Genomic DNA, 24,099 nt, shown 5'->3' with positions numbered 1-24,099 from the left:
AGTCATTAGTATTGATCAACACCCGCCCACACACCACCCACCGGACACATAATAAGGACCAGACATTATACGTGTGAAATGATGTTCTATGCGCTGTGATGATGCCTGAGTGGATGGTCGAGGTGTAAACTGCTGCATCCCCGACTGACCTGAATCTGACTCCTCATAGTGACTTTCAGCAGCCAGCGTGTCTAATAAAAGTCATAATGGTTACACCTACTCAATCAATGGGCCCGTGAAAGAGCAGAGGTGTTGATCTGGACTCAGCCATTTTTGGCTTGTGGGTTTCAAAGCCTGGATCCAGACCAATTGCAAGCGATGTCCAGCAGTCAGTCTGGAGCTGGAGCCTTAAAAATCCTATTTTTCTGCTAAAGAACTGAAAACGTAGCCAATGGGGGCGAGACAGTGTCACTTGTTTCCAGTGCAATTTGGGTCATCGTCGACTGATATTTTAAGATAGAATAGCCTGGAGTTACTTTCCTGCATGTGCGTCCACGTGTCAACAGCATCCGGCTCACGAATTAGCAAATCCAATCAGAGTTCCCTGAGAGCTGTCTGCTCAGAGGGCCGCCTGGGTGGACACTCCTGAAGCACTGTTCACTGCGGCTCCAGAGGTTAACAAGCAGAGCAAATTGAGAGCTAAGGTTTCTCCTGGCTGTCGATTTGGAGAGTCCAGCATTAACAGCGTACGTTTTCCTTTAGTCTGTGTAGTGCATATGCGTCGTATGCGGACTGTATTGATCGTGAAACCACTGTTCCAGCTTTAATTGTGGTGTAAGTGAGTCGTTGCTGCTGTCTGAGGATCAGCATTGTTGGAAACAGGAGCTGGAGGCTGTATTCTGTTTATTTTTCACACCCGGGCTGAGCGTTGGGTGTATGTATGGTAACCCTGTGATGGTATTGTGAGTCAGATAAAGATGTTTTATTGCTTACAGGAAACCCAGCCCATCCATCTCAGCATCACATAATGGCTTCAGAGGGAAAAACTGGATTTTACATCAGCACTTCCTACCAGCAAGTAAGCAATGAAATCATGTTGTATGAGTGCCACACATTTGTGTACATCAGCACAGAGACAGAGACAGGACTGCATGCATTATACACTCAAGTAAACACAGAGAAACAAGCATTTATGTGATGGAAATTCACTCACCATGTTGACTTCTGACACCATGTCTATGCTCGCCACGTCTATGCTCATCCCGACTGCAACAGGGGCCCCTGGAAGAGGTTAAACAGCAGATTATGTATATAGGCCTACACCTCTACACCTGACCACAACACTGTGAATGGCGCCAAAAATAAAGCTGCCTGCCTACGGCGTGAAGGAGGATTAAATGGGGGGTAAATACGGCACATACCTCCAAAGTCTGGTCGCAGTCGGATATCATAACCTTTCAGCAGTTTATCCACAGTCTCCTTCACGAAAGACATGTTGCCCGGTTCATTGACGCTGAAATGGAAAAAGAGGGAAACATCACCTTGACTCGTGCATCAATCAGCCCGGGCAATAACCTTGACTTCTCAAAAACGACAAAAGCACTCACCTTTTCGCGCAACACACAATTGAACCGACAACCAGCGCGGACAAGACGCGGAATTGACGAACCCTTTGCAAGCCAAACATCACCTTTTCTTTTTCTTTTTCTTGTTCCTTTTCTCTTTTATTTTCGTTGTTTACAGCCACAACAACAGCAAAGAGCTTCCCCCCCCCAATCAACAGACGTTTCCGGACGCTCTTCAGATCAGAGTAAATCCACTGATTGCCCAAAAGGAGAAAGTCGAGTGAAGGGCTGGAAAAAAGTCAGCGGCTTGATGTGGATGGAGTCAGATATTAAATATGGGCTGACATCGCCTCCCTGGCATGAACACTGGCTCCGCTTTTATTTGCCGTCTCTCACTGTGCAAGAGGCTCTTACATTGAGGAGCTGAAGCGCATATTGATGAGCAGGGCGTTCAGGGGGAAGCTGCTGCTGGTGGCGGTGAAGGCACTCGGTTTGTTCAAATGAGCGACGAAGCCCAACACTTACACACTGTAAAAAATACCCACCAGTAGCTGCAGCATAGTCTGTGCATGCAGGGTTTTTTTGCAGTATTTTTTTTTCTTATTTTGAATGTGGTTAAAGATCAGTTTCAGATTCTTTCTAATGCAAATTAACTTTGAGCTGTTCATGAATTTGTTTTTTAATTGCGCTGCTAATAAATCATCTGTCTGTTTATTAATGAGTAGAGTATGGGTGTTTAAAGGGTCACTGCAGCAATTTTATCAATGCATTTTCAATAAGTTGTGGAACTCACAAAAACAGATTGAACTCAGTGCAACTCAGTCTCAAGCATTTCAAAAAGATGTCTGATGACATCATCAGGGTCCTTTTTTTTATGGACATCATCAGGATCATTTCCTCAGATTGTAAAAAGTTCCCTTCAGAGCCACAGAGTACAATATAGGCTAAACTGTTTTCACAGGCTGAGTAGAATTAATCATTGCTAATTATTTAATTAATAATTTCACTTCCCTCTAGCTCTTATTTTCATAGTATTTTTGTTTTAATTGAAATGATTTAATCAATAATTAAGCAATGTGACCTTCTCCACTTTGCTTTATTTCTTATGGCAGAAATTCTTGAAAGAGGCATGATCGTTAGAATTGAGCTTAATCAAGTATTTTTAAGCCTTAACACTAAAACATATTGCCGTATTAAAATGGACATTTTTTACAGTGCTCCTCACACCATCTGCGCCAATCCCCTTCCCCTGCGTTTCCTATAAAAATGGCGGGACCTGAACAATATAGCTCTAGGAACAGGCTGCATTTATCAGCCCGTTAATCGATGATTGTGATTGATTAGCCAGTTAATCGTCTATAATGGGTTCTTTTCCTTATCTAAAATGAATGGCTCCACTATCAATTATTTAGGTTGAGAAATATTGGAGTCGATGTCAGAAATTCCGTGGATAATTGGGACCGCGTGCGTGTGCGTGTGACACACACACACATATACACGTACGTGTATACATACACACACACACACACACACACACACACACAGAGTTGGAGAAGCTCCTTAATGAATAATGTGTGTGTTGTTGTGACAATTCCTACCTCGTGTCATAGATGGCGAACAGCTTCTTGTTTCCGTCAACAGCATTCCTGAAAGAAAAGGAGGATGACATCAGTAATGATAAAACAGCTTTTAGCCAATGAAAACACTGAAGGTAAATCAAAAGGCGCGGATTATTCATTAACATAAACAAACATATATCATCGGGGAAGATACTCCACTCAAGTTTCGTGTTTCCACGTAATTGAACGGACTTTTATTTGTTCAAACATGCCTGATTTGTTCTGTGTGGTTATTGATCGGTGTGGTGTGTGTCGTTTGTGTTTCTACCCAGTTTAGTGGCCTGCAGTGAAACAGGGATCTAAAACAGTGGGATGCCTGCAGGGCAAGTATTGAAAGGCACTCTATTTCCTCTGGGACACCCCCACCTTCTCATCCATACACCCCTCTGGATCTATTTTTCTGCTTCACTTATTCTCCTGTCCAGCCGACCATCACTCCACGGGAGCTCTCCGCACCAGGCGTGGTGCTGAAATCAGGCAAATCCTGACGGGGCAGACCAGTGTTTTCCTACATTTCCTGGCTGAAGCTCCCGTCCACAGACTGCATCTCCACATGGGTTGAAGAAAGTGGAAGGAGGTTAAATATCAGACACTAAATACCATCTACGAAACATGGAGCTCGGCTACCCTCTTATGGCAACCTTCAGGATGATAACGACTTTGGTTTGACACAGTTGTTCTCACAGTACCTACAGTATGCAAAATCATGCCAAGATAAAAACAATGACTGCACGTGTTGTATCATCACTAACTCACTAAGTCTCAAATAGCTTCTCGGCCTCATTACATCATACACCACACAGGCTATACAAATGTATTAGTAACATAACAGGAGGAGCAAAACTTATTGACTCCTGCACACTAATGTTTTTAATTTTTAATTTTTTTTCAATTTATTGATTCAATAATCAACAACCAACAATGCTGCTATTTTATATCCCCCCCGCCCCCAGTTATACTGCAAGCGCGCCTCCTCCTCTCAACCCACCAATGGGAAGCACCTATTCTAAAATTATTAGCCTCCGTTGCAGCATTTCAGTCTCTCGGACCGGCAGAAGGCGGTGTAGCAAAAGAGACGGAAAAAATGTGGAGTGAATTCACTCTCCTCGGAGGCTGGCGGACAAGACCGAGGAGGCAGCCCGTGTAATGCTGCTGCTGCAACACCTCTGGAGGCGATGCAGGAGACGCGGTGCAGCAGGCACTGAAGGAGGAAGGCGGTGTAGCCTATAGGAGGAGAAGACCAGACAGACTACTACAACACCGCCTGATGGGGGACCGCTGATTGAGAGAGAGAGGGAGAGAGAGAGAAAGAGAGAGAGAGAGAGAGAGAGCAGCAGTAGCCCATGGTGGAGAAGCTAAAGGGGAGACAACCGACAAGCACCGGGATTAGGTGACTGAACCCGTGATCATCCAGCTTCAACACCACCGACGGAGACCCCCCAGCCCCCGGTCGCTGTTTGGGGGAAAAAAGGCCAAAAATAAATAAATAAAAAAAACCTTGGTGGTGATGGATCTGCATTCAGGTAGCCCCCCTTTTCCTACTCTGTTTTTTTACATTATTAGACACAGCATGGCTAATAGGAATGGGGATGAGAATGAGTTTCATGTTTTTGGTGATGGAGAGAGTGGAAAAAGGTGATGATGGAGGAGAGGATAGAGGAGAGGAGATGGGGAAGGGGGGTTGGCCCGTATGAATTGTAATGCGCTTGACACAATGGGGATCATACTGCAGAAAACAATTTCCTATTTTAGCCATATGCCTTTTCTTTCTGATATAAGCTACCAGCCTTTATAATGTCTGTGAAGCCTGTGATGTAGATGTTTTGGATGTTAAACAGTTGCAGCCTCACTGAGCAGAGATTGTCCCACCGCTTGATTTAGTGATTCCTGTGATAGTCTACCTCTGTATGCAGCGGGGTGAAGAGTTTCTTTGTGTGAGTTGAGGTGCCTGGTTAGGCTCCTTAGACCCTTTTTGCAGGAGCTATGATATTTTGTGATGCAAAATTTATTTTTTTTGTCTTTGTCTGTATGTGGACGTGTGTGACAGCTCTAAACAACAAAGTGAGCAGAATTTCAGTCATGGCAAGGCTCGTCATTTCCCTTCTGCTCCTGTGTGGGTGCCAAAATAGGTAAATTAATCTTGTAATGTGAAACAGTTAATGCAAACATTTTGAACCCTAGTAGTTACAGGATTTCAAGAGTAATGCTATTTATCTCACAAAATAAAGCTATTTTAACTACATTGGTAGTCTTGTTATAAAAGTAAAATGTATTAAAGTTGTCAAAGATTTAATAGTATTAAATCATAATTTTCATTTTCATTTGCACTCAGCAGTATTGTCACAGTTCTTGATTGCTCCATCTGCAATTTAATAAATGAAACTTGAATATTCGTATATTTTTTGCTGAGGATTCGTGCCAACTCTGCCCTCCTTGTTGTGATTGATCGCATATCCAAGCTGCACTCTGCTACAGCACTGCTTAAGTGGCTGTCCTGCACTCAAGAAAAGCAAAAAAAGATCTCTGGCAATGCTGTCAGTAAATCACTGGAATAGTCCACTCTCATCAGACTAGATCAATGGCCTTTAGATCCCATGTTCAAATCTAAGCTTGTAACCTTTGTGCATGTCTTGCTCTCTGGTATATCTGCACGAACACAGTGTTCTTGTGTAATTTTCACTCATTTTCTAGCCACAAAGGATGTGCTCATCCTCAAAACACAATGCCTTGCTTGTTGACACATTTAGAGGGGAACTCATTTGTTTATATTTGGATCACATGACAAAATCTTAATTATCTCTACTGGTAGTTGTAAGCAGCACTTATGTTCAATAATTAATCACAACAAGACTGTCCTTAATGCGGCAAGCTAATTAATTACAATAACCATGTCATGTGTGACGTCCTGCTGTTTAACTAATGCTAGGATGTTGTTTCTCCTCATTTCCTTCCTCTCTTCTCTCCTAGCCTCTGCCTATCCTCCTCAGAGGCTCAGAAGGAGGCGGCCGCCAACGACAACAGCACAGTTTTCACCAGGATTCTGGATGGGCTCCTCGATGGTTATGACAACAGGCTCCGGCCGGGGCTCGGAGGTTCGCTTCAGACACTTTTTCGTTTCCTATTCCTCATTTTAGCCTCGGAAATGCAACAGTCAGACCCTCTTATTTGAAAACAAGGGAGTCATTTTACATTCTAATATCATAATGCCACAGTAAAGCCTCCCAGCGTGCTAACATAACCTGCTAACCTGATCTCTTACTATGAGAGGCCCCATTTCCTGCTGCGATTTCATGCACTGATTCATGGAGAAATTGCTGGGAGACTGGCAGATACAGGGGTAGAAACTGTGCGAGCAGATGTGAAAGTTGCGCTAACGTCAGCTAAGGTGAACGCACACACATGTTGTTGTCAGATGCTGTGCTTCGCTCTGAAGGACCATGAATGTGTGCGGTCTTTCCTTGTACGCCGCCATGTTACTGAGAGAGTAAATCAATCAAGCCATCTCCAACACCTCTAGCCTAAATTCACTCTGCTGTGGTGTTTTATTCACGCTCCTCACCCTGGCAACAGGAGATAACCTTGAGCTCCGACAAACTGCCATTCAAAGATGGAGATTTTTTTCTAAGGGGCTATTGAAATGAAAGGTTTTCTTCTTCTTTTTTTCGCCATTGGTGACTCCTCTACCTCTTTCATCAATGGCAAAGTGCTTAGTGCATTTATGCCACTGATTTCTTTTATTTCATCCTCATGACACTTCACTTTGTTTTCCACGTATGTACAGCACTTGTCCCATAATAGGTAGAAACAAGGCTTTTTCATTCCCCTGATGTGTCATGGCAAAAGCCTGCTCTCACATCCTAGTAACGGTTGCTACCCTTGTCAAGAGGGCCTATAAATACATATCAGAAAAACATTCAGGCCTTTATAGAGCATTCAACAAGCTGCTCTCCACAGCACAACCAATCCCAGCTCGCCAGAACCAAATTTAATATGCATAGAGGAGATTTTGTTAGCTTCACTGGTACAAATGACAGAAATAAGGTGCTAGCTATTTTCTAAACATCTTCAGAGGAAATGCGTCATGAGAGAAATTCATGGAAATGTGCAGAATGCTGAGCGAGAGCTGGTTTGTGCTGTAGCAGAAAACACAATGTGGGTTTTTTTAAATGCCAGTATTGATACTGAACACTGGCTTTATTGATCAAAATATTCTCAATAGCTTTGAATTTGATTGTTTCCATGCCACAAAGTTATAAAGAACCAGCATTTTGTCTTTCTTCAGATTGTCATATTTGTCAAGGTGTAAAAGCCTCTGAAACTAGAGTCGACTAATTGTTGCTGCTTTCCGCTGTCTTATATCATTGTAAACTAAATATCTTTGGGTTTTAGATTGTTGGTTGGATAAAACAAGACATTTGAAGATGTTTCCTTGGGCACTGGAAAATAGCTGTGGACATTTTACACTATTTTCTGATATATTATAGACTAAACAACTGATCGATGAGGAAAATAATTGAGTTTCAGCCCTAGGAAAAACACCACTAAGCATTTCAAATAAACAATCTACAAAGAAAACTGTTTTTTTTTGTTGTGTAGCTGTGTCATCAAAGAATGTCCCAATTATCTGGGGAAGACATAAACTTGCAGATGGCTAAAGTTTCATAAAATACCCAATATCAGTAATATATTGGTCCAATTAAAATGCACTGAGATTAAAATGCGTTTCATTGCCTTTCTTTGACCTCCCCTCACCTCATACATGTCCACCTGTGCTTTCTCAACAGAGAATGTCACAGAGATCAAGACGAATATTTTTGTCACCAGCTTTGGCCCGGTGTCTGACACAGAGATGGTGAGTTCATCTGCAGCAAACATCATAGATACACATACAGAGTTTGACTAAGCTGGACAAACACACACATCTCCAAAGCCCATCCAGACTACTGTTGGTATTTTTAGATTGAAAACATATATTTACATTTCATGAGACTGGTGCTGCTGCTCCTGCTGTTCCCTGGAAGTTCACTCATGTCCTAGTTTTGTCTTTGAAAATTGGCTCTTTTTGGTTACTTGTAAATGAAATGAGTGTGGATGACTTAAACTTTTAAGATTTAATGCAATGTGGCGGGGCCCTTCCAACTTGTTCCAAACGATTCGTCTCTCTATTAATTCATTCTCTTATGAACTATACGGTTCCACCTGGATAGCAAAATGCATTAACTCCCCTCTTGCATTAAATCTTCTATTAAACCCTGTCATATCCCTGGCACACTTTGACTCAGCAGTGATCAAACTTGCCACTTTCCTATAATTGACTTGAAAAAAGGTATTGACAGAGGGGCACGATTGATTGATGAAATGTGCCAAGAGATTTGAATGGTTCTGCGGTTCATAAAAGCGTATATGTCACTCTGCTAACAGCATCATTATTCTGTGGGATGGAGTATTGTATTTGTTTCTTGGTCATTCTTTTTTTAAGTCGATATTTCACAAATGAGCAAATTTATGATGGATTTGATCATCATATCTTTAAAATCGTCTTATAAAGGCATAAAGAAGAAACTACTGTAATACAAAGCACGTGGTTTGACCATTTTGTGCTGACTGGCAGTCAATTGTAAAGAAGATAAATTAGCTTTTCTTTCTCAATGCACGTATTCTCTCTGTAACACTAAATAAGCCTTTAAAGCTCCATTAGGAGAGAAATTTACGTAAAAGTACATCAAACTTATAAATCTAAGACTGAAAATGATGCTGCAACAGAGTCAAGAAAAAGAAACTGAGACCCTATGTAACTTTAAATTCTTATTTGGGGGAAATAAACAGCACAGGAAGTGATGTTCTGAAGCTTAGGAGTGAAAATGATAACCATCTCTTAAAACGCAGTGAACACCACAGCCAGAGGAGGATCTTTCGCCTTCACCATCTTTTGGTATTAACTGATCACAGCAGCCAGATTGGTCAACATGAGAACAGTGTGAAGTTTACTGACATCACATTATATGGCTTCTGCTTCCAAAAAGTAAATCTGTCTTTTGCTGTTTGCCTGTCAGGAATACACCATAGACGTCTTCTTCCGTCAGAGCTGGAAGGACGAGCGTCTGTGCTTCAAAGGGCCTATGGAGATGCTGCCGTTAAACAACCTGCTGGCCAGCAACATCTGGACCCCAGATACCTTTTTCCTTAACGGCAAGAAGTCTATTGCTCACAACATGACCACGCCCAACAAGCTGCTGAGGCTGAAGGATGACGGCACTTTGCTTTACACTATGAGGTAGGTGATAACGCAGATGTTGTTCATCCTCTGCATGATATATTTACAGAAACAGGTGTATTCTTTTGCCCTGAATAATGAACTATGGGTAAGTGGTTTGCTTCACATGAAACTTAATTACAGATCCTGTATTGACCAAGGTTGGTAGCACTTGATGATTTAGAAATCTCATTAATGTTGCATACTGCTAGTCATAGACAAGGTACACTTGTCTGCACAATCCTGGGGTTCAAGGTGCAGTGTTTTCATACTAATGCTAAACTGAGGACACCTCCCATTTAGAAGATTGTTAAGGAAAGGTTTGTTAGAGTACACAAAAATTAAGAAAGCAGGCAGCAAGGCCAGTACTACACACTATACAGCTTTGAAAAATACAGTGATAGGAACCCTCAGTATGTGAGTCCGACTGCAGGGAAATGGTGACACCCAGTGGCCAATCAGGGGCATTTGATTTCTACTACAAAAAGTCCACTTAAAGGTAAAAGCAAGGGAAATAGTAAATATAGCAAGTGTTTCTTGAAATTCTTGCATTTCCTTCATTTCTTCTAATACTTTTCAATTGTTCATTGCTTCATCGTTTCAAATATAAATACGAGTGACATGTCTCTTTGAATGTAGGAGTTTGACAAACATTGCAGAGGGAGATCATCCATTATGAAAGGCAGCCTCATTGTGAACTCTAGTTTTTGGCAGTAATGTAGTGGTAAATTAAAAAAAAAGACAGAAATAGGCCAACAATGGACTCCAGATGGCGATCGCTATAAATGAACCACCAGTATTTAAACTAAAATACTGAACATTCTCTGCTTGAAATTGAGGACACAGTAATAGAAAGTTGAGAAATGAGCCCTTAAAGACCCTTAAAAATATAGTTTTTTTAGTTGAATGTGTGTGTAAGCACCAGGACTCTGTGACCTTTGGACCAGAGAATTAGAATAATTCTATGCTTATCCTCAGGAGTTACTGTAGCTGCAGGACTTAAGAGTGACTGTATCACGGATGAGAGCACTCTATCTGATACCAGTCCCACCCAGAGGGAGAATGATGCCGGATCGAGGGCAGATTATCCGTCCTGACATATATACATATCCAAAGAAGAGTGTATTTATAGTCACCTCTTTGTCACAAGCACAAAACGCACACATGAACACACACACACCGCGGGTGTCAAGCATGTTAATCAGTTGTAGTGACACTGAACTTCGACCTCAAGGCTTAACAAGCGAGGGATTGCGTGAACGTGTGTGTTAATTTCCATATGTGTAATTTTATGGAAATCTATGCATACATGTGTTAATATCAGAATGCAAAGATGTACTGTATATACATGTATGTATGTGTGTGTTTGTGTGTGAGAGAGGGAGAGAGAGAGAGAGAGAGAGAGAACAATAGATAGAGAGAGAGAGCTTGTGTGTCCACAATCTAAAAATGGCATCAGATTTCCTGCCACAGTAGAAATGAAGCAGTAGTAGGTTGCTTTTAATCGTCTGATTGTTACAGCACTGTGCTTGTCATTATCAGCACAGCTTAACCACGGGCAGCGCTGATGTTATTTGCTACATAAACACACACTGACACACACATACACAGGCCATCTGGGTACTTGCAAGTTACAGCTAACTCAACAGCAGAGGTTTCTCTTTATGCCCACTACATGCACTACATGTTAATTATTCTTCATACTAAAACACTTGTCATGGGGAAAAGGCAAATATGTGCACTACAGACAATTGTTTAGCCATCTATCTCTTCCTAATGACGCTCTTATCTCTTGTGTTTTCTTGACCTTTACTTCTTCATTGTTTGACACCCAACAGACCACACTAAATCAAACAATGTGTCCTTTCTTAAAGCCCAGCACACAGAGAAGTATTTAAATGGTAACCCTTAAACAAAGTTGAAAAAATATGTAAATGATCATAAATCTTTTGAGGTACACAAAATCAATAAAAATGTAATGTCTAAGAAGTATACAGTATGTTATCCTACATAGTAGCATTACTTTTGTTTGACTGACCCCAGAGGATTCTCTAATATAACTATAGTTATATCAGTTTTACATGATTTACTATGGTACAGTAGAGATTCATTTTAGTCTATAAAGATGAAGCACTCTACGGAAGAAGTATTCAGGTCCTGTACTGAAGTAAAAGTAAACGATACCACACTATAAAGAAATCTTAATTACAGGTAAAAGTCATGCATCAGAAATGTTACTAAAGCAATACTGTACCTAATGTATTAAAAGTAAAAGTAGTCAACATACAGTTGGAATATTATGACATTATTGATGCATTTTATTGTTGTAGTTGGTCGAGCTGGAGCAAATTTGAACAATTTTATATACTTTTCGGTAGTTTATTCTGTAACAATAGACATATTTTGTAAAATCATATGTTTTGTATGTGAACTCTCAATCTGGAACGTAACTACTGACTATAGCTTTTAGATAAATTAGCAGAGTCAGCATATTGCCATCCTAATTATACTGGAGTGGGAGTATAAAGTAGCAAAAGAAATACTCGAGTAAAGTACAAATACTTAGTTTCTTTCCGCCACTGGTACTGCAAAAATAAAACAGTGGGCTTACACATACAGTAGAATAGAAGCACTCATCGGCATGCACATATACATTTTCTCCTATCTTACATCACCTATATACTGTATAGTACGTGGAGCTAAAACACCACATGTTCACATCCCCATGGGATCCATGCAGACAAAGCATAAGTACACTTTCAGTGTGTTCAATATGCAGCACCACACACACACACGCAAACACAACACATTCAGCACCTTCTTATGTACAGTACACACTAGTAAACAGACATACTGCCGAATGAGACACACCTCGGTGCACATTACAAACATTACATCCACTATCACACACTCACACACTCCCTCACATCATGTATGGGTGTCAATGAAAGTTCCTCTCTCTTCTCTGTTAACTAAATGGGATTGTGGCGCCGGCACATTTGAAAACCATTACTCTGCAGAGGAGAGGTCGGTTTTTATAGAGCCGATTTTTATGCATTTGTCTCCATGGATAAATAATAAAATGCCCCTTTTCACAACACTATGCAATCTTAATGCATACAGTCTTGATGGCGGCCCATTATAGCCAGATACCAGCGACTTACACAGCTTTATCATCTGGCTGGAACCTCTATATTACCATGCAGTGAGAGCATTACACACCATTATCATTAGGCACAGTTGGGTTGCCATTCTCATTCATGTTCCTAGTGTTGCCTCTAGACTGGTGGGCTTCTACCCAGGCGGTTGAACATGTTACCATACTATGAATTATAGCAGAATAGCTGCAGGTCATGGAAAACCATTGAATTCCAAAATTTGATTTGGTGATTACTGCAGAAACCCTGTATCATCTTATTTAACCTTATTTTTTGCATTTAACACTAACAGTTACGTTTTTTTCCACACCTTGTATATACTATACAACTCCTGGACTCAGTACTCAGCCCTTTGTGTTTGGTCATGTGCAAGTTCTCGACTTTTCTGCAAGGTGAGGTGAATTAGAAACTTTAGATTTCGTGGATTTTCCATAGCTGTGATGGTCTGTATGCAGGTCTTTCAGGCGCTTTTACCCCAGTGATTTACTGCTTTCCACTCAGTGTATATTGGCCACAGGCGAACAAAATCATGGGAATTTACCCCAATATGTAAATTAGACTTAAACTTTAAAGGGACTGATTTAGGTTTCTGGCCCAAATCACTATACACCCAAAATTAACAGCAACTATCTTTACAGGCATTATTCCTAATGGGGCAAGGCCACATGAATAATTAGAACATGGTATAACAGCCAACAGCCATGTTCTCATTTATTTATCCCAAAGACACTCTTTCCTGTCCTCCGTACAAACTCCTTCAGCTGTTTTCGACACAATAATGCAATTGAATAATCTTGCACTGATGTGGAAAGCAAGCTGAGCCCCAAAACAGTCATCTCCATAGGGTCTTATCCCACTTTGTTATGCTTTATGCACCTTCACGATATAATTGGGAAACCTCTTGCCGTAGATACATAATGTATGTGCAGAAAGTTTTGGAGCATAAAAATATGTCCCAAGAGGATTTTGTCCCATTACGATTATAATACAAACAATCATTTACCTTACTCTGTAACTAATGTCAGGATTGCTCACGTGCCTTGGTGGTTAAAGCAGAAAACAAAAACCTCTGCAGGAGAAACCTGTAATGTAATAAATGTGTGTTTTTTCGTGCTCTAGTTTCCACATCACTTAATTTTCCTTAATGCAGTCCATTAAGTTCAGTGAATCCACATCATCATATCACTGTACTACTATTTATCATCATGCAAGGAGCAAGAATACCCAGAGGGAGTTGATTCAATCTAGGGCAGATAGCTCAAAAAAAGAACAATTATGATGTGTGTATGCCTGATTTGTGTGCCTGAGTTACTTAATACTGCGGTTCTTTTAGGGCACTGAGAGGAGGTATCATGAAAGATAGAATGATAACAGCATGTCTTAGATGATTGTGAATGACTGACAGAGAAATAGATTGTGTTTGTGAATGATTTACACAGGCTCACATGTGATTAAATCAATACAAATAAAGCAAAAGATAGATTAAATCTAAGGTTCTTACCAATCCAAATGAGGTTCATTAGGAGACAGAGGTTTAAGATTATGACTGGGCAGAACAAAATGAAAAAGGACTTGCATGAGAGTTTGTCCCAAGGTTCCATCTGTTTCATGGAAAGATGATTTACACAGTAACTCTGTGACCACCAGGTGGCAGTATTGTCACTGTAATACTAGAGTTGCTGATAGAGAGAAACAAAGCACTTGCAAGTGTTAAACATTAAACTGTACCATGATTTTACTGTAATGAGAAAAAAATATCAAATATCAAATATCAATAGCTCTCTATGCCATGGCGCCATTTATAAAGGGTTTATAAGGTTTAATTTATGCCTTATAAATGCCTGGTTAATAAATCATTCACTAATGCTTCAGTTATAAGAACAGCTTTTGGGTTGGAAAAGGGCTGCAGGACATTTGGACCAAAATCAATTTATAAACTTTTTTATTTAGAACTGCAAGTGACTTTCTTTATCAGAAATTGAGAACCTGTGACCATTTATTACTTTACTCTAACATTTATTTCTGCATTATTAGAAACAAAAAGTCAAATGATTACAAAAACATTAGATTAAAATTGATAAAATTGATGCAATAGAGTCTTTAATTTAGATTTTTGGGAACTTCTTCGATTAAAAATAGAATGAAAACAGCTCTTACCATTCACATTTGGTTCATTCATTTATCACAAAGTGGTATCAGTATGAATAAAGTAATAATCTGGACTCTAATGTATTTTTTCTGAACATCTCTCTTTCTTCTTTATACTCTTTTTATAGAGGATTGTTTAATAGTAATTATTATGAAAACAGTCAAGTCACAACCTTCCTTCTAATTGTTTTTGGTACCCTGTAATTTTAGTGATCCAGCAATTGTAGCTGTTCCTGTAATTATACCGTGCCCTGAATAAGAGGTCTACATGCTCACTTCAATGTGTAAAGGTTAAATAGGAAAGTGAAAAAGACACTAAATTCAAAATAAGATACTAATATAAATTGTCTCACAATGTGTTAATTATGACATCAAAGAGCAAGACCAGATAGTTAATGAATATATTGTTTGTTTTGTCTTAGATTGACCATATCAGCAGAGTGCCCCATGCAGCTGGAGGATTTCCCCATGGACGCACATGCCTGCCCTCTTAAGTTTGGCAGCTGTAAGTAAAATCATGTCTATTTTTATATGTGTGTTGTTCTTTACTATACTCTAATCCTAGCTATTATGATACACTGTGCAGTAGTAGTTTTCACTTCAGTGCAGCAAGTCATACAAAAGTTTAATCTAGATTTAGAGAACAATGGCAGATTATTTTGGGCAGTATTGGGTAATTAATGCATCGCTTCTTTGGCAGAGTCATTATCTGGATTGCTGAGTTTGCTTCCATTACATTTAATTCATGATTGTCAAGTTCACTTTTAAAGTAAGACTGTGCAACTTTTACTGAACAGCGGCCGCCTCTCAAAAGCTACGTAGTCTCGTTTTAACTTGTTTTCAGTCGCCAAACTATTCCAATACATAACATAGAAGTGACATTTGATGGTGCATGTGGCTTGTAGCGCATTTGGTTAATCAATCAAAGCCACAAATACACAGTACGAGTTCAAGAGAATACACATGTGCAATGACAGGGATCCACATGCAGTGAGAAGTTAGCCTGAGGATTTTGCTCAAGGAAGATCTAAACTGTACCCAGACTGTAAATGTATGTGTTACTTCATGGTCTTCCCTTGCAGCAACTATTAAAAACTTAGGAAGAGGTAGAGAGAAAAGAGGAGAAGATTACTGCAAGAACCCCAGCACTTAATTAGGCCAGTGATCGGAAGGGTTTTCCCCCAATGCCTTCTTAACGGGATGGCTGTGTGTCCTACCAGTGAGGACATGTATAGAAACTTGAGTGACCCTGTGGGTATTTAAAGACAGATCTGGCAAAATGCCACACCTTGGGAGCCTCTCCGGCTAAAAGGATGAGGCTCTTATCCCCAGATTTCTGTGAGACGCAGTCCACCCACACTCACTATATAAGAGAAGCACACTTGACTGCAATCCAATTACAGCGTAAGGAGCTGCTGGGCCTTCCCATGGCAAACTCTAACTTAATCGCCCCGGTGCAGTGCCCTGCAGGTGAGAGGTGTAAGTGTATAATAGGAGTAATGTGTTGAAGGCAACACTGCATTTTTAAGGTGAAGCATCCTTGTGTGTGGAAGATCTTTGCTTTCATTGTTTAATTCCAGAAGCTCTGAGACTAGCTGACCTCTTTGTCTGACCACCTCCTGATTTAGCCTTTGTCCTCAGGGGGCCTAATGCGGTACATACTAAACCTCTATGACAGTGCTGTACCTTCACTTTCATTGAAAGTATACGACACCTGGTGTAATGAAAAATGGCAAATTTAATCCCCCATGTAAAAAAAATAAGCCACCAAATCTCTCTGCTCTTGGCTTTACTGGACAGAATGAGTTGCTTCAATTTAAATCAATATTTTGCCATTAGATTAAAATAGCATGATGCACAGAATATGCACTCATACCCATCTTCTGTAACTAATTGTATCCACCCATTGGTGACAGAATAGTTATTTATTGTGCAATTAAAGCATGAAGGTCTGCTCTAAAGTTGCTCCAGGTAAAGGGCAACTAATCCCTTATCCTGCCCTACAGCACCTGTGGCCTAATTTAGTTGCTGGTCTTCAGCCATACAATTCTCAAACACACGCTGAGGAGTAATACTCTACAGTATTTAGTTAATGTGATATGTAGCATTTAATTTAAGATGTAATTATTTTTCTTGAAAGACACCAAATGGCAGCATTCTTTTCTTTTACCACATCTTGTAGTTGGAAACATTAGAAACTAGCTGAGCTGAATTGAACTGCAACGTGCAGTGACTAACAAATTTGCAGAAGCACAGTAGTGAACATTGGAATTGTTGGTGCATCAGACACAAAGGCTGCACAACTCACAGATGAACAGTCTGGCAAACCGGGACAACTGTGACAATCAAATAAAATCTGCATCGTTAAAAGGCCACAGGTTGAAACCAACTCGGGAGAAGAGTCTCTAAAGAAAACTACTTTCTCGGAAATTACCACGTGATTATCATAATCGACAGCTTGTGTTCACAGCGAGGTGGGTGTGTAGAAAATTGCTTGTTCCACCAAATTAGCACATAAAGATGCAGGTGATGGTGTGAGGTGCACAAAACCCTGAGAAACAGAAAAACAAACTATGGTCCAGTGAGTCATCTCTCAGCCTTCAACCCACATTGATCTGGTGAACATACTGTATGCAGTGAATCACCTAACAGTTACTCTCCTTCTTGGAGCCTTTCATATTTTCAGATATGAATATCTGAATTACATGAATGAACCTTCAGGATAAGGACATTTCCTCTTTAACAACAGTCTAGCATCAGTTCAGGACTTAGGGGATCAAACAGAGGACTGAAGCAGCTCTAAAACCAAAGGATCAACCCAAGTCTCGTTGAATACTTCATATACACATACTCTGAATTTGTCTCCTGTCTGCAGATGAAGTTGGCTTTTACAGGAAAGAACAGAAAAATTACAGCACTGGTTCAACAACCTATGTTTATTCTTTTCTGAGAAGTGACCTTTTCCAGTCGTGAAAGTAACTGACCATTTGTTAAATCCAGCCTCCTTAGTTACTGTTGCTACACCACGTTTCCCAGTCTTGTATGGCACATATACAGTTTATAGTGATGATGGTGGAAGAATTACTGTAAAAAAATTCGAGAAAGCAGATTTTATCAACTGTAGCTAGGTAGCTAATATTAGCCCCATGAGTTGCTTGAAAGTACTGTCTCCAGCTGACTTTTTAATGTTTGCCGTGGATTCATTTTAAAACGAGAATCCTGTAAAAGGGGTTTTGAATGTGCACTTGATGGCAACATACAGCACAATGAGGCCAAAGCTAAATGTCAAAGGCAAAAAGTCAGCATCCTCACCAGTTAAGGATCCATATAGAAGACAGGGAAATATAGACATGTTCATGTATAGCAGCGTAGAGCTAGTTAGTGGGAATATTGACTTGTAGTTTTCCACACATTGAGAAAATGTGATTCGGCACCAACAGTGTGGTAACACTGGGTTTGTAAAGGCATGTATGTCATACTGAAGATTAATACAAAACACATTTTGTGAATTCATCTGCATTCCTTTAAAATTTGAGACAGCTGCACCCAGAGTGCAAAGAGCTACTGTTCAGTAAGTGCTGAGTATGGCTGAGTTGTGACTCCCTTTGCTTCATACACAAGGCGGGAGCAGCAAAGTATTAAGTGTGAACTGTTGAAAAGTTGGCACAGGTGCACTGCCATGCCTGCCAAAGTCTTTAGCTCCTCCTTTGCGTAATGAAATTCACCAATAATCCCTTATTCCAATCTAACTACCCTCCAATTAAGGTTCTGGGCTTTGGCTCGACAGTGCCCAAATTTAAAGACTACATATATTGTACAGCAGTGTCCAGCTGCCAAGTGAGCACCCAGAATGAAAATACTCAAGTTAAGATGTTATCTGCTGGCCAGAAATAGGCAATGCCAACCCTGTTACACAAGGCCAAGTCAAGGGTTTAATTAGTGTTTGTGACAGTCAGCAAAATAAGTAGTAAACATTTAAAATTTTGAATGCATTTGTCTCCTCTCCTGTGTTCTATTCATAGATATTTAATGTACATAATCGTCTTCTTCACAATTTCCAGCTGAGGAAACAACACTTTGCCATGCCAATTTCACTGTGCATCCCATTAAGTGTTTTCTTTCTAAAACTCCTAAAAGCAGTGCTTGTCATTGTGGAAGAAATTATAGCCACTTTATATCCCCAGTATTAAATTGTAGCCTTTAGAGAACATCAAAATAAAAAATGAATATCAAATGAAATTGAACATCTACCCTAAGTGGGTTGATGCAGCCCTCCTCTCTTTTTCCTCTCAGCAGTTAATTTCTTTTCCAATTTTCCCCTGCAGCCTGTCTGTTTTTCGAATTCTGATATATTTTTAAGATCTTGATCAGTATTTTTCCAAATCTAATATAAGTTGACATGATCACAAATAGCTTTCCAGTGCCTGCTTCCTCCTTGTTCTTATCTTTAAAAGGTTGTGCCAATTCTACTTGAAAATATGTCAAAATGCATGTGACAAACATCATAATCAACAGTGAATAAATTACAGAAATGATCATCTCTTCTAATAAATAGTGCACATGGCAATCAAGATGTAAAAGATTCATAATCGTTTTCATCTTTTCATATTTCAGCCCTAACAGAGCTGACGATGGATCGGTGTCTAGTCTTTGTGCACAATTCAACATGAATAAATGAAATAGTAGGAGAGGCCTCAGAGTTTGTGCTCAGATTTTCATCACAAGTGTGATGCAACACATTATGGTTAATCTGACTCAGTCTCCTGCTGACTGTGGAGCTCACCTCTGACCCAGAAGTGTGGTTTAAACAAAAATACACTCAAATATCCGCCCCACCCTCTCCACACACATACACAGGCCTGCAAGTAAAAATCTGTTTTTGGCCCTAAGCCTGCGGTCTAATCAAAAAGTGCTAGAAAGACTGTGCATCAGCACTCACTCAAATACACACACCAGCAAATGGGTAGCTACACGTAATATGATTGATGACGGGGCTGAAGCTACCCGTAATATGTTAATTAAGCAATATCACACTCGAGGTTGTGATGTTGTACTGAATATCAGCACGGCTGTGATTTGGTCATAGGTAAGAGGCCGCAGGCCGAGTGATATTGCTTTTAACAGTTTTACAAGCGCCATATTAATTAAATAAGCAACAACTGATTATGATTTGTTTGTTTATTTCATAATTTATTTGGCTACACCAACACAAATAGTTCTGCAACCGGACTGATACTGGACTGTTGCTAAGCAACACAAACATTTTCCTGACCTGCACAGTGCACACTAGCTTGCTACTTTGTCTGCTAATTATCTCAGGTGTGTGCTGAAGTATCCAGACTTCTTTCCTTTATCCTCTTCTGACGACCACACATCATTTAATTCAAATGTTATTTCTGGAAATATTTTCATCTTTGCAAATTTTGTTGCAATCTAAGAGAGATAACGACAGTTAATGTGACACCAGTAAAGCGGATTGATACATGTAGTTAAAAGTGCCAGTGCTGTTATAGTCTATATCAGCACTCATGGAATGACCCTCATCCAATCAAATTACTTGGTCGGAACTACCTGTTGTATAATATGCATTATATTAGAAATGAACATGCTAAATTCCCAAATCAATTTCAACTAATCCTTCTCTGTCCCTCTCTCTCTCTCAGATGCCTATCCAGTGTCAGAGGTGGTCTATACTTGGACTCAGGGAGCTGCAAAGTCAGTGGTGGTGGCAGAGGACGGCTCCAGACTCAACCAGTACCATCTTATTGGGCAAACCGCTGGCACAGAGGACATACACACAAGCAGAGGTATGCAGGTTTATGAGTGTATCTTTATACACAGGTAAAGAACATACCAAATCCTACTGTAATAATGGAATTGAAATAGTCCTAATAGTAATGTAGACATTGTGATAGTAGTAGTAGTAGTAGTACAGAAAGAGTTGGAGGATTAATGAAACAATAGCAAAAATAGAAGTACCAGGAGTTCAACTTAATCCCAAAGCACAAAAATCTTTTGATAATTTCAAAAAGCACAAGTGATGCAAGAAAAATAAAGAATAGGTAATGTGCGTGTGAAAGAATCAGAATTCCAACACACAGCTACTGTATAAAATAAACTGGAGCAGCATACACAGTAGAGTAAAATAGGATAACTTGGGTTGTATCAAATTATACTTGTGTGAAAGACTAAACTACGCCAGTATTTTCTGATCCAAACATTATTAGCTTTCAGCGAGCTAATAGTGTTTTGGTCAACAAAATGCCCTTACATCATCCATTATTAAGTTATTTTATTTTGAAATCATAGGGAAAAAAACATGTGGAACATCTCCCTATGCAGTGAGATAATTTGACTTGAGGCGGGCCATATGCTACTGTATATTTATGTTATTGTTAACACCAACAATTAACTTAAGCTAAGTTATGATTGTGCTAAGTTTGAATTTAGCTGGTCAGGTGCAGTCAGCCTCTGTAGTTTATTTTGAGTCTCTCCCTCATTCAAAAAACTTAGTGCTGGAAGTACTCATTGGTGCAAATTAATCCACAGCTGAAAATAATTCCTAACAAATGCACTGTAGTCGTCCGTCTGAGTGACACGTGCTAAAAACTATAGCACACAGCTGATTTAGGAAATGACTAAGCCTTTTTTAAAGATGAAACTGTACATTTGTGGCCTGTTTTGAGAATCTCTTTTTATGTTTTAAAGCTGCTTTTGCATCTTTAGGAACTAATGCGCTTGTCCCACAGACAAGGTAGAGAAGTAGAAAAGTAATGAGAAACTGCAAGCATTATTAGTTTTGACCTTTTAAGGGATTTTGTTGACATCAGAAAATATATAGAACAATGCCTTACCTTTTAATCTTTTTTAAATATAATATAATTCACATTATATAATGTAAAACGTTAACAATAATTCTAGAGTACTAGGATCACACTGCATTTTAAAACATCTACTTCACTGACTCACTCGTCAGATCACTTTTCATGTATCATCTCTCAGTCATCTCACTGACAACATTTTCAGATCGCAGCAAGTGACGGCTTTATCAGGCAAAGATGGAGTCACAACAGATTGTTGTTTATTTGGAAGAGGCTGACTCAGCTGTTGCACAACCTATCTTTTTTTTTATTAACTAAAGAAGCCTTTTCTACCACCAAACTTATTCTTCACTTTTCCTGTATACCTTTTCCATGAGTAATTTCATACTTTATTTGATGCATGATAAGTGTAATACCAAATAATGTGATGTAACTAATTCTAGATTAGAAAAGATAAACGCTGTGAGGAGAGATGGGCGTGCAAGGCACAGAGTAAATGTGGGAAACATTATCAGGAGATCAGAGTCAATGAGTGGAGGCTAGTGGAGGAGAGTAGCCTATCCCTCACACAACCAGCTGTCTACAGGCCTGGACAGCCCTGTCAAACAACACTTATCCCTGCATGAGCCCATGCGCAGACACACACACATACACATAGAGCTAGAGAGAGACCTGAGACCTAGGGTTAATCCCCCCATCCAACCACCCATCAGCTTTTGCATAAGAAGATGACATCACAGATCAGTGAGGGATTGGTTGGTTGGCTGTCGCTGAGTATATGTGTGTGTGTGTGTGTGTGTGTGTGTGTGTGTGTGTGTGTGTGTGTGTGCTCTTGTACATTTATCTCTGTGAGTACACCTATCCTCACAATGATGGCAAAGTGCAGACTCTTTTATGGTGCAAACAATGACCTGGTTAGTTCAGGGTTATTTCTGGGCTGTGAGTTTACTTTAAAGCTGTTATTAATGTGGGACATTAAATAAGGATGAGGCTTCATTTTATATGATAAGATAGGATCCTAATTAAAAAACAAGAGTTTAACATTATGGCGTTTTGCTTAAATTTTAATTTAGGTCCTCACAAAGATAGACGAAGAAATGTGTGTGCATCTGTTTGTCTGTTGGAATTGGACAGCCTCGCTCTGACACGTGGGGGTGGTGGGGGCGGGGGCGTTGAAAGGCATCTGCTTAATACTCTTATGTAAAGCGGAAACTGTATTACACTTCCCTCCAGTTTCTAGTAGAATCATTATTAAAAGTGTGGATTTCCCCTCTTTTCTATTCACGCAGCACAACACAAACCTTCCCTTTGCTGGCTGACTCAGTGGTTTAAGAGGAGGGTTAAATGGGTTTGTTGGTTGAGGGACTATATGGCTGCTCAGCTGAACTGCAGGTTCACTTGCTGGATGGTTGATCAGGCAGTTTGTTGACCAGTTTGCTTCTTAGTTGACCGGTTGATAAAAGGCTGGCTAAAAGTCTACTTCAATCTTGACATACTGTATCATATTTTAACTATTGTCTGCTGCAGTCTCTGGTAACTAGGAATAAAATTAACAATACTAGGGACAGGGAATATCCAACCCACAATCCCAGCGGAAAAATCTAAAGCTACTCTGTGAACTGTAAATGAAAACTTATTTAAAGATGAAGAAAGTGACAAAAATGTTGAATTAAGTCAGAGTTTTTTGCAGCCTTTCTTCAAATAAAAACTATAAAATGCAATTCTTGAATCAAGTAGTTTTGCATGAAATTCATTAAGACTATGCATATTACCGTCACCAACTGTTTGTTAACAGACTAGCTGACCAGTGAAGCTGGTGGCAGGTGCACAATAAAAACAAAATGGGGACTTGCTCATAAAAACATTGCTTCATAGCGCTAGTAGTGACCAAAACTGCACAGGGTGCCTTTTAAGCTGTGCTGTTTTCTATTCATTTCTTTGGCATCTTTTTATGTTTCTCTTGTCCAGTATCAGCAAGTAACCGCATCATTCTACTATTTCTGGTTCCTTCTACATTTAATGACGCCAACTATTACTTCCTTCTCGTATGGGTGGTCAGGCAAAGACCAGACATATAAAATATTTTATCCTCTCTTGAAAACCGTTTCATATTTCTGTACAGAAATAAGTCATTTACTGGGATTTGTTTCAACGTTTAATCAACTTCCAAGGTCAGTTACTCCGTATTTCTGTCTGACAGTTTACTTGACATCACCTTGTTTGTCCTAACTTATCAAACCGCCATCTGGTGTTCTGACTTATCACAACAAAATGCTGAACATTATCTGAGAATTCCATTTAGCCGAAGGACTAAAGGCAGTAATTCATCATTCATGCAGCTCAAAGCTTCTGTCTGGAAACCATCCAAATCAGTGGTGGAGATTGCTGATGAGTTTGGGCTCATGGGGTCACATCCAGTCCAGTAGGTTAATTTATATTTTGTATGTCTTTGACTCTCTTGCTGATAACTTTCACACAGCAAATATGACACTTTCAGATGTGCCAGAGCGGCATTTAGCAGTGTGACACATTAACATGCTTTAAATTTTACAGGAGGTTTAATCATGGATGTGAAAACAGATTCCACCTTTGTCT

At 39.8% G+C, this 24,099-nt stretch overlaps 2 protein-coding genes across 3 annotated transcripts in view; one reads left to right on the top strand and one right to left on the bottom strand.

Annotated features, from left to right (window-relative positions):
• LOC111646057 (gamma-aminobutyric acid receptor subunit beta-3-like) overlaps positions 1–24,099 on the bottom strand; it is a 56,440-nt gene that overhangs the window by 31,263 nt on the left and 1,078 nt on the right. Inside the window, exons 2-4 of one of the 2 annotated variants that reach the window (XM_023395451.2) lie at positions 3,104–3,151; positions 1,362–1,453; positions 1,154–1,221 (exon numbers count right to left, since the gene is read on the bottom strand). In XM_023395451.2, the coding sequence (XP_023251219.1) occupies positions 1,154–1,221; positions 1,362–1,453; positions 3,104–3,151 (208 nt within the window). Of the gene's footprint in view, positions 1–1,153; positions 1,222–1,361; positions 1,454–1,547; positions 1,975–3,103; positions 3,152–24,099 lie in introns of those variants that run through there. The other variant, XM_023395453.2, reaches the window with a different exon arrangement.
• Positions 4,175–24,099, top strand: part of LOC111646059 (gamma-aminobutyric acid receptor subunit alpha-5-like) — a 28,233-nt gene continuing 8,308 nt past the window's right edge. Inside the window, exons 1-7 of the mRNA XM_023395455.2 lie at positions 4,175–4,647; positions 5,172–5,253; positions 6,092–6,216; positions 7,909–7,976; positions 9,178–9,398; positions 15,106–15,188; positions 20,347–20,490. Of these exons, the coding sequence (XP_023251223.1) occupies positions 4,632–4,647; positions 5,172–5,253; positions 6,092–6,216; positions 7,909–7,976; positions 9,178–9,398; positions 15,106–15,188; positions 20,347–20,490 (739 nt within the window). The 5' untranslated portion in view covers positions 4,175–4,631. The remainder of the gene's footprint in view (positions 4,648–5,171; positions 5,254–6,091; positions 6,217–7,908; positions 7,977–9,177; positions 9,399–15,105; positions 15,189–20,346; positions 20,491–24,099) is intronic.

The sequence above is a fragment of the Seriola lalandi genome, unplaced genomic scaffold (genome assembly GCF_002814215.2).
Source record: "Seriola lalandi dorsalis isolate HSWRI2012SDOR001 ecotype SW California unplaced genomic scaffold, Sedor1 jcf7180002054962, whole genome shotgun sequence".
Taxonomy (NCBI): Eukaryota; Metazoa; Chordata; class Actinopteri; order Carangiformes; family Carangidae; genus Seriola; species Seriola lalandi.
This window is presented reverse-complemented; position numbering and strand designations above follow the sequence as displayed.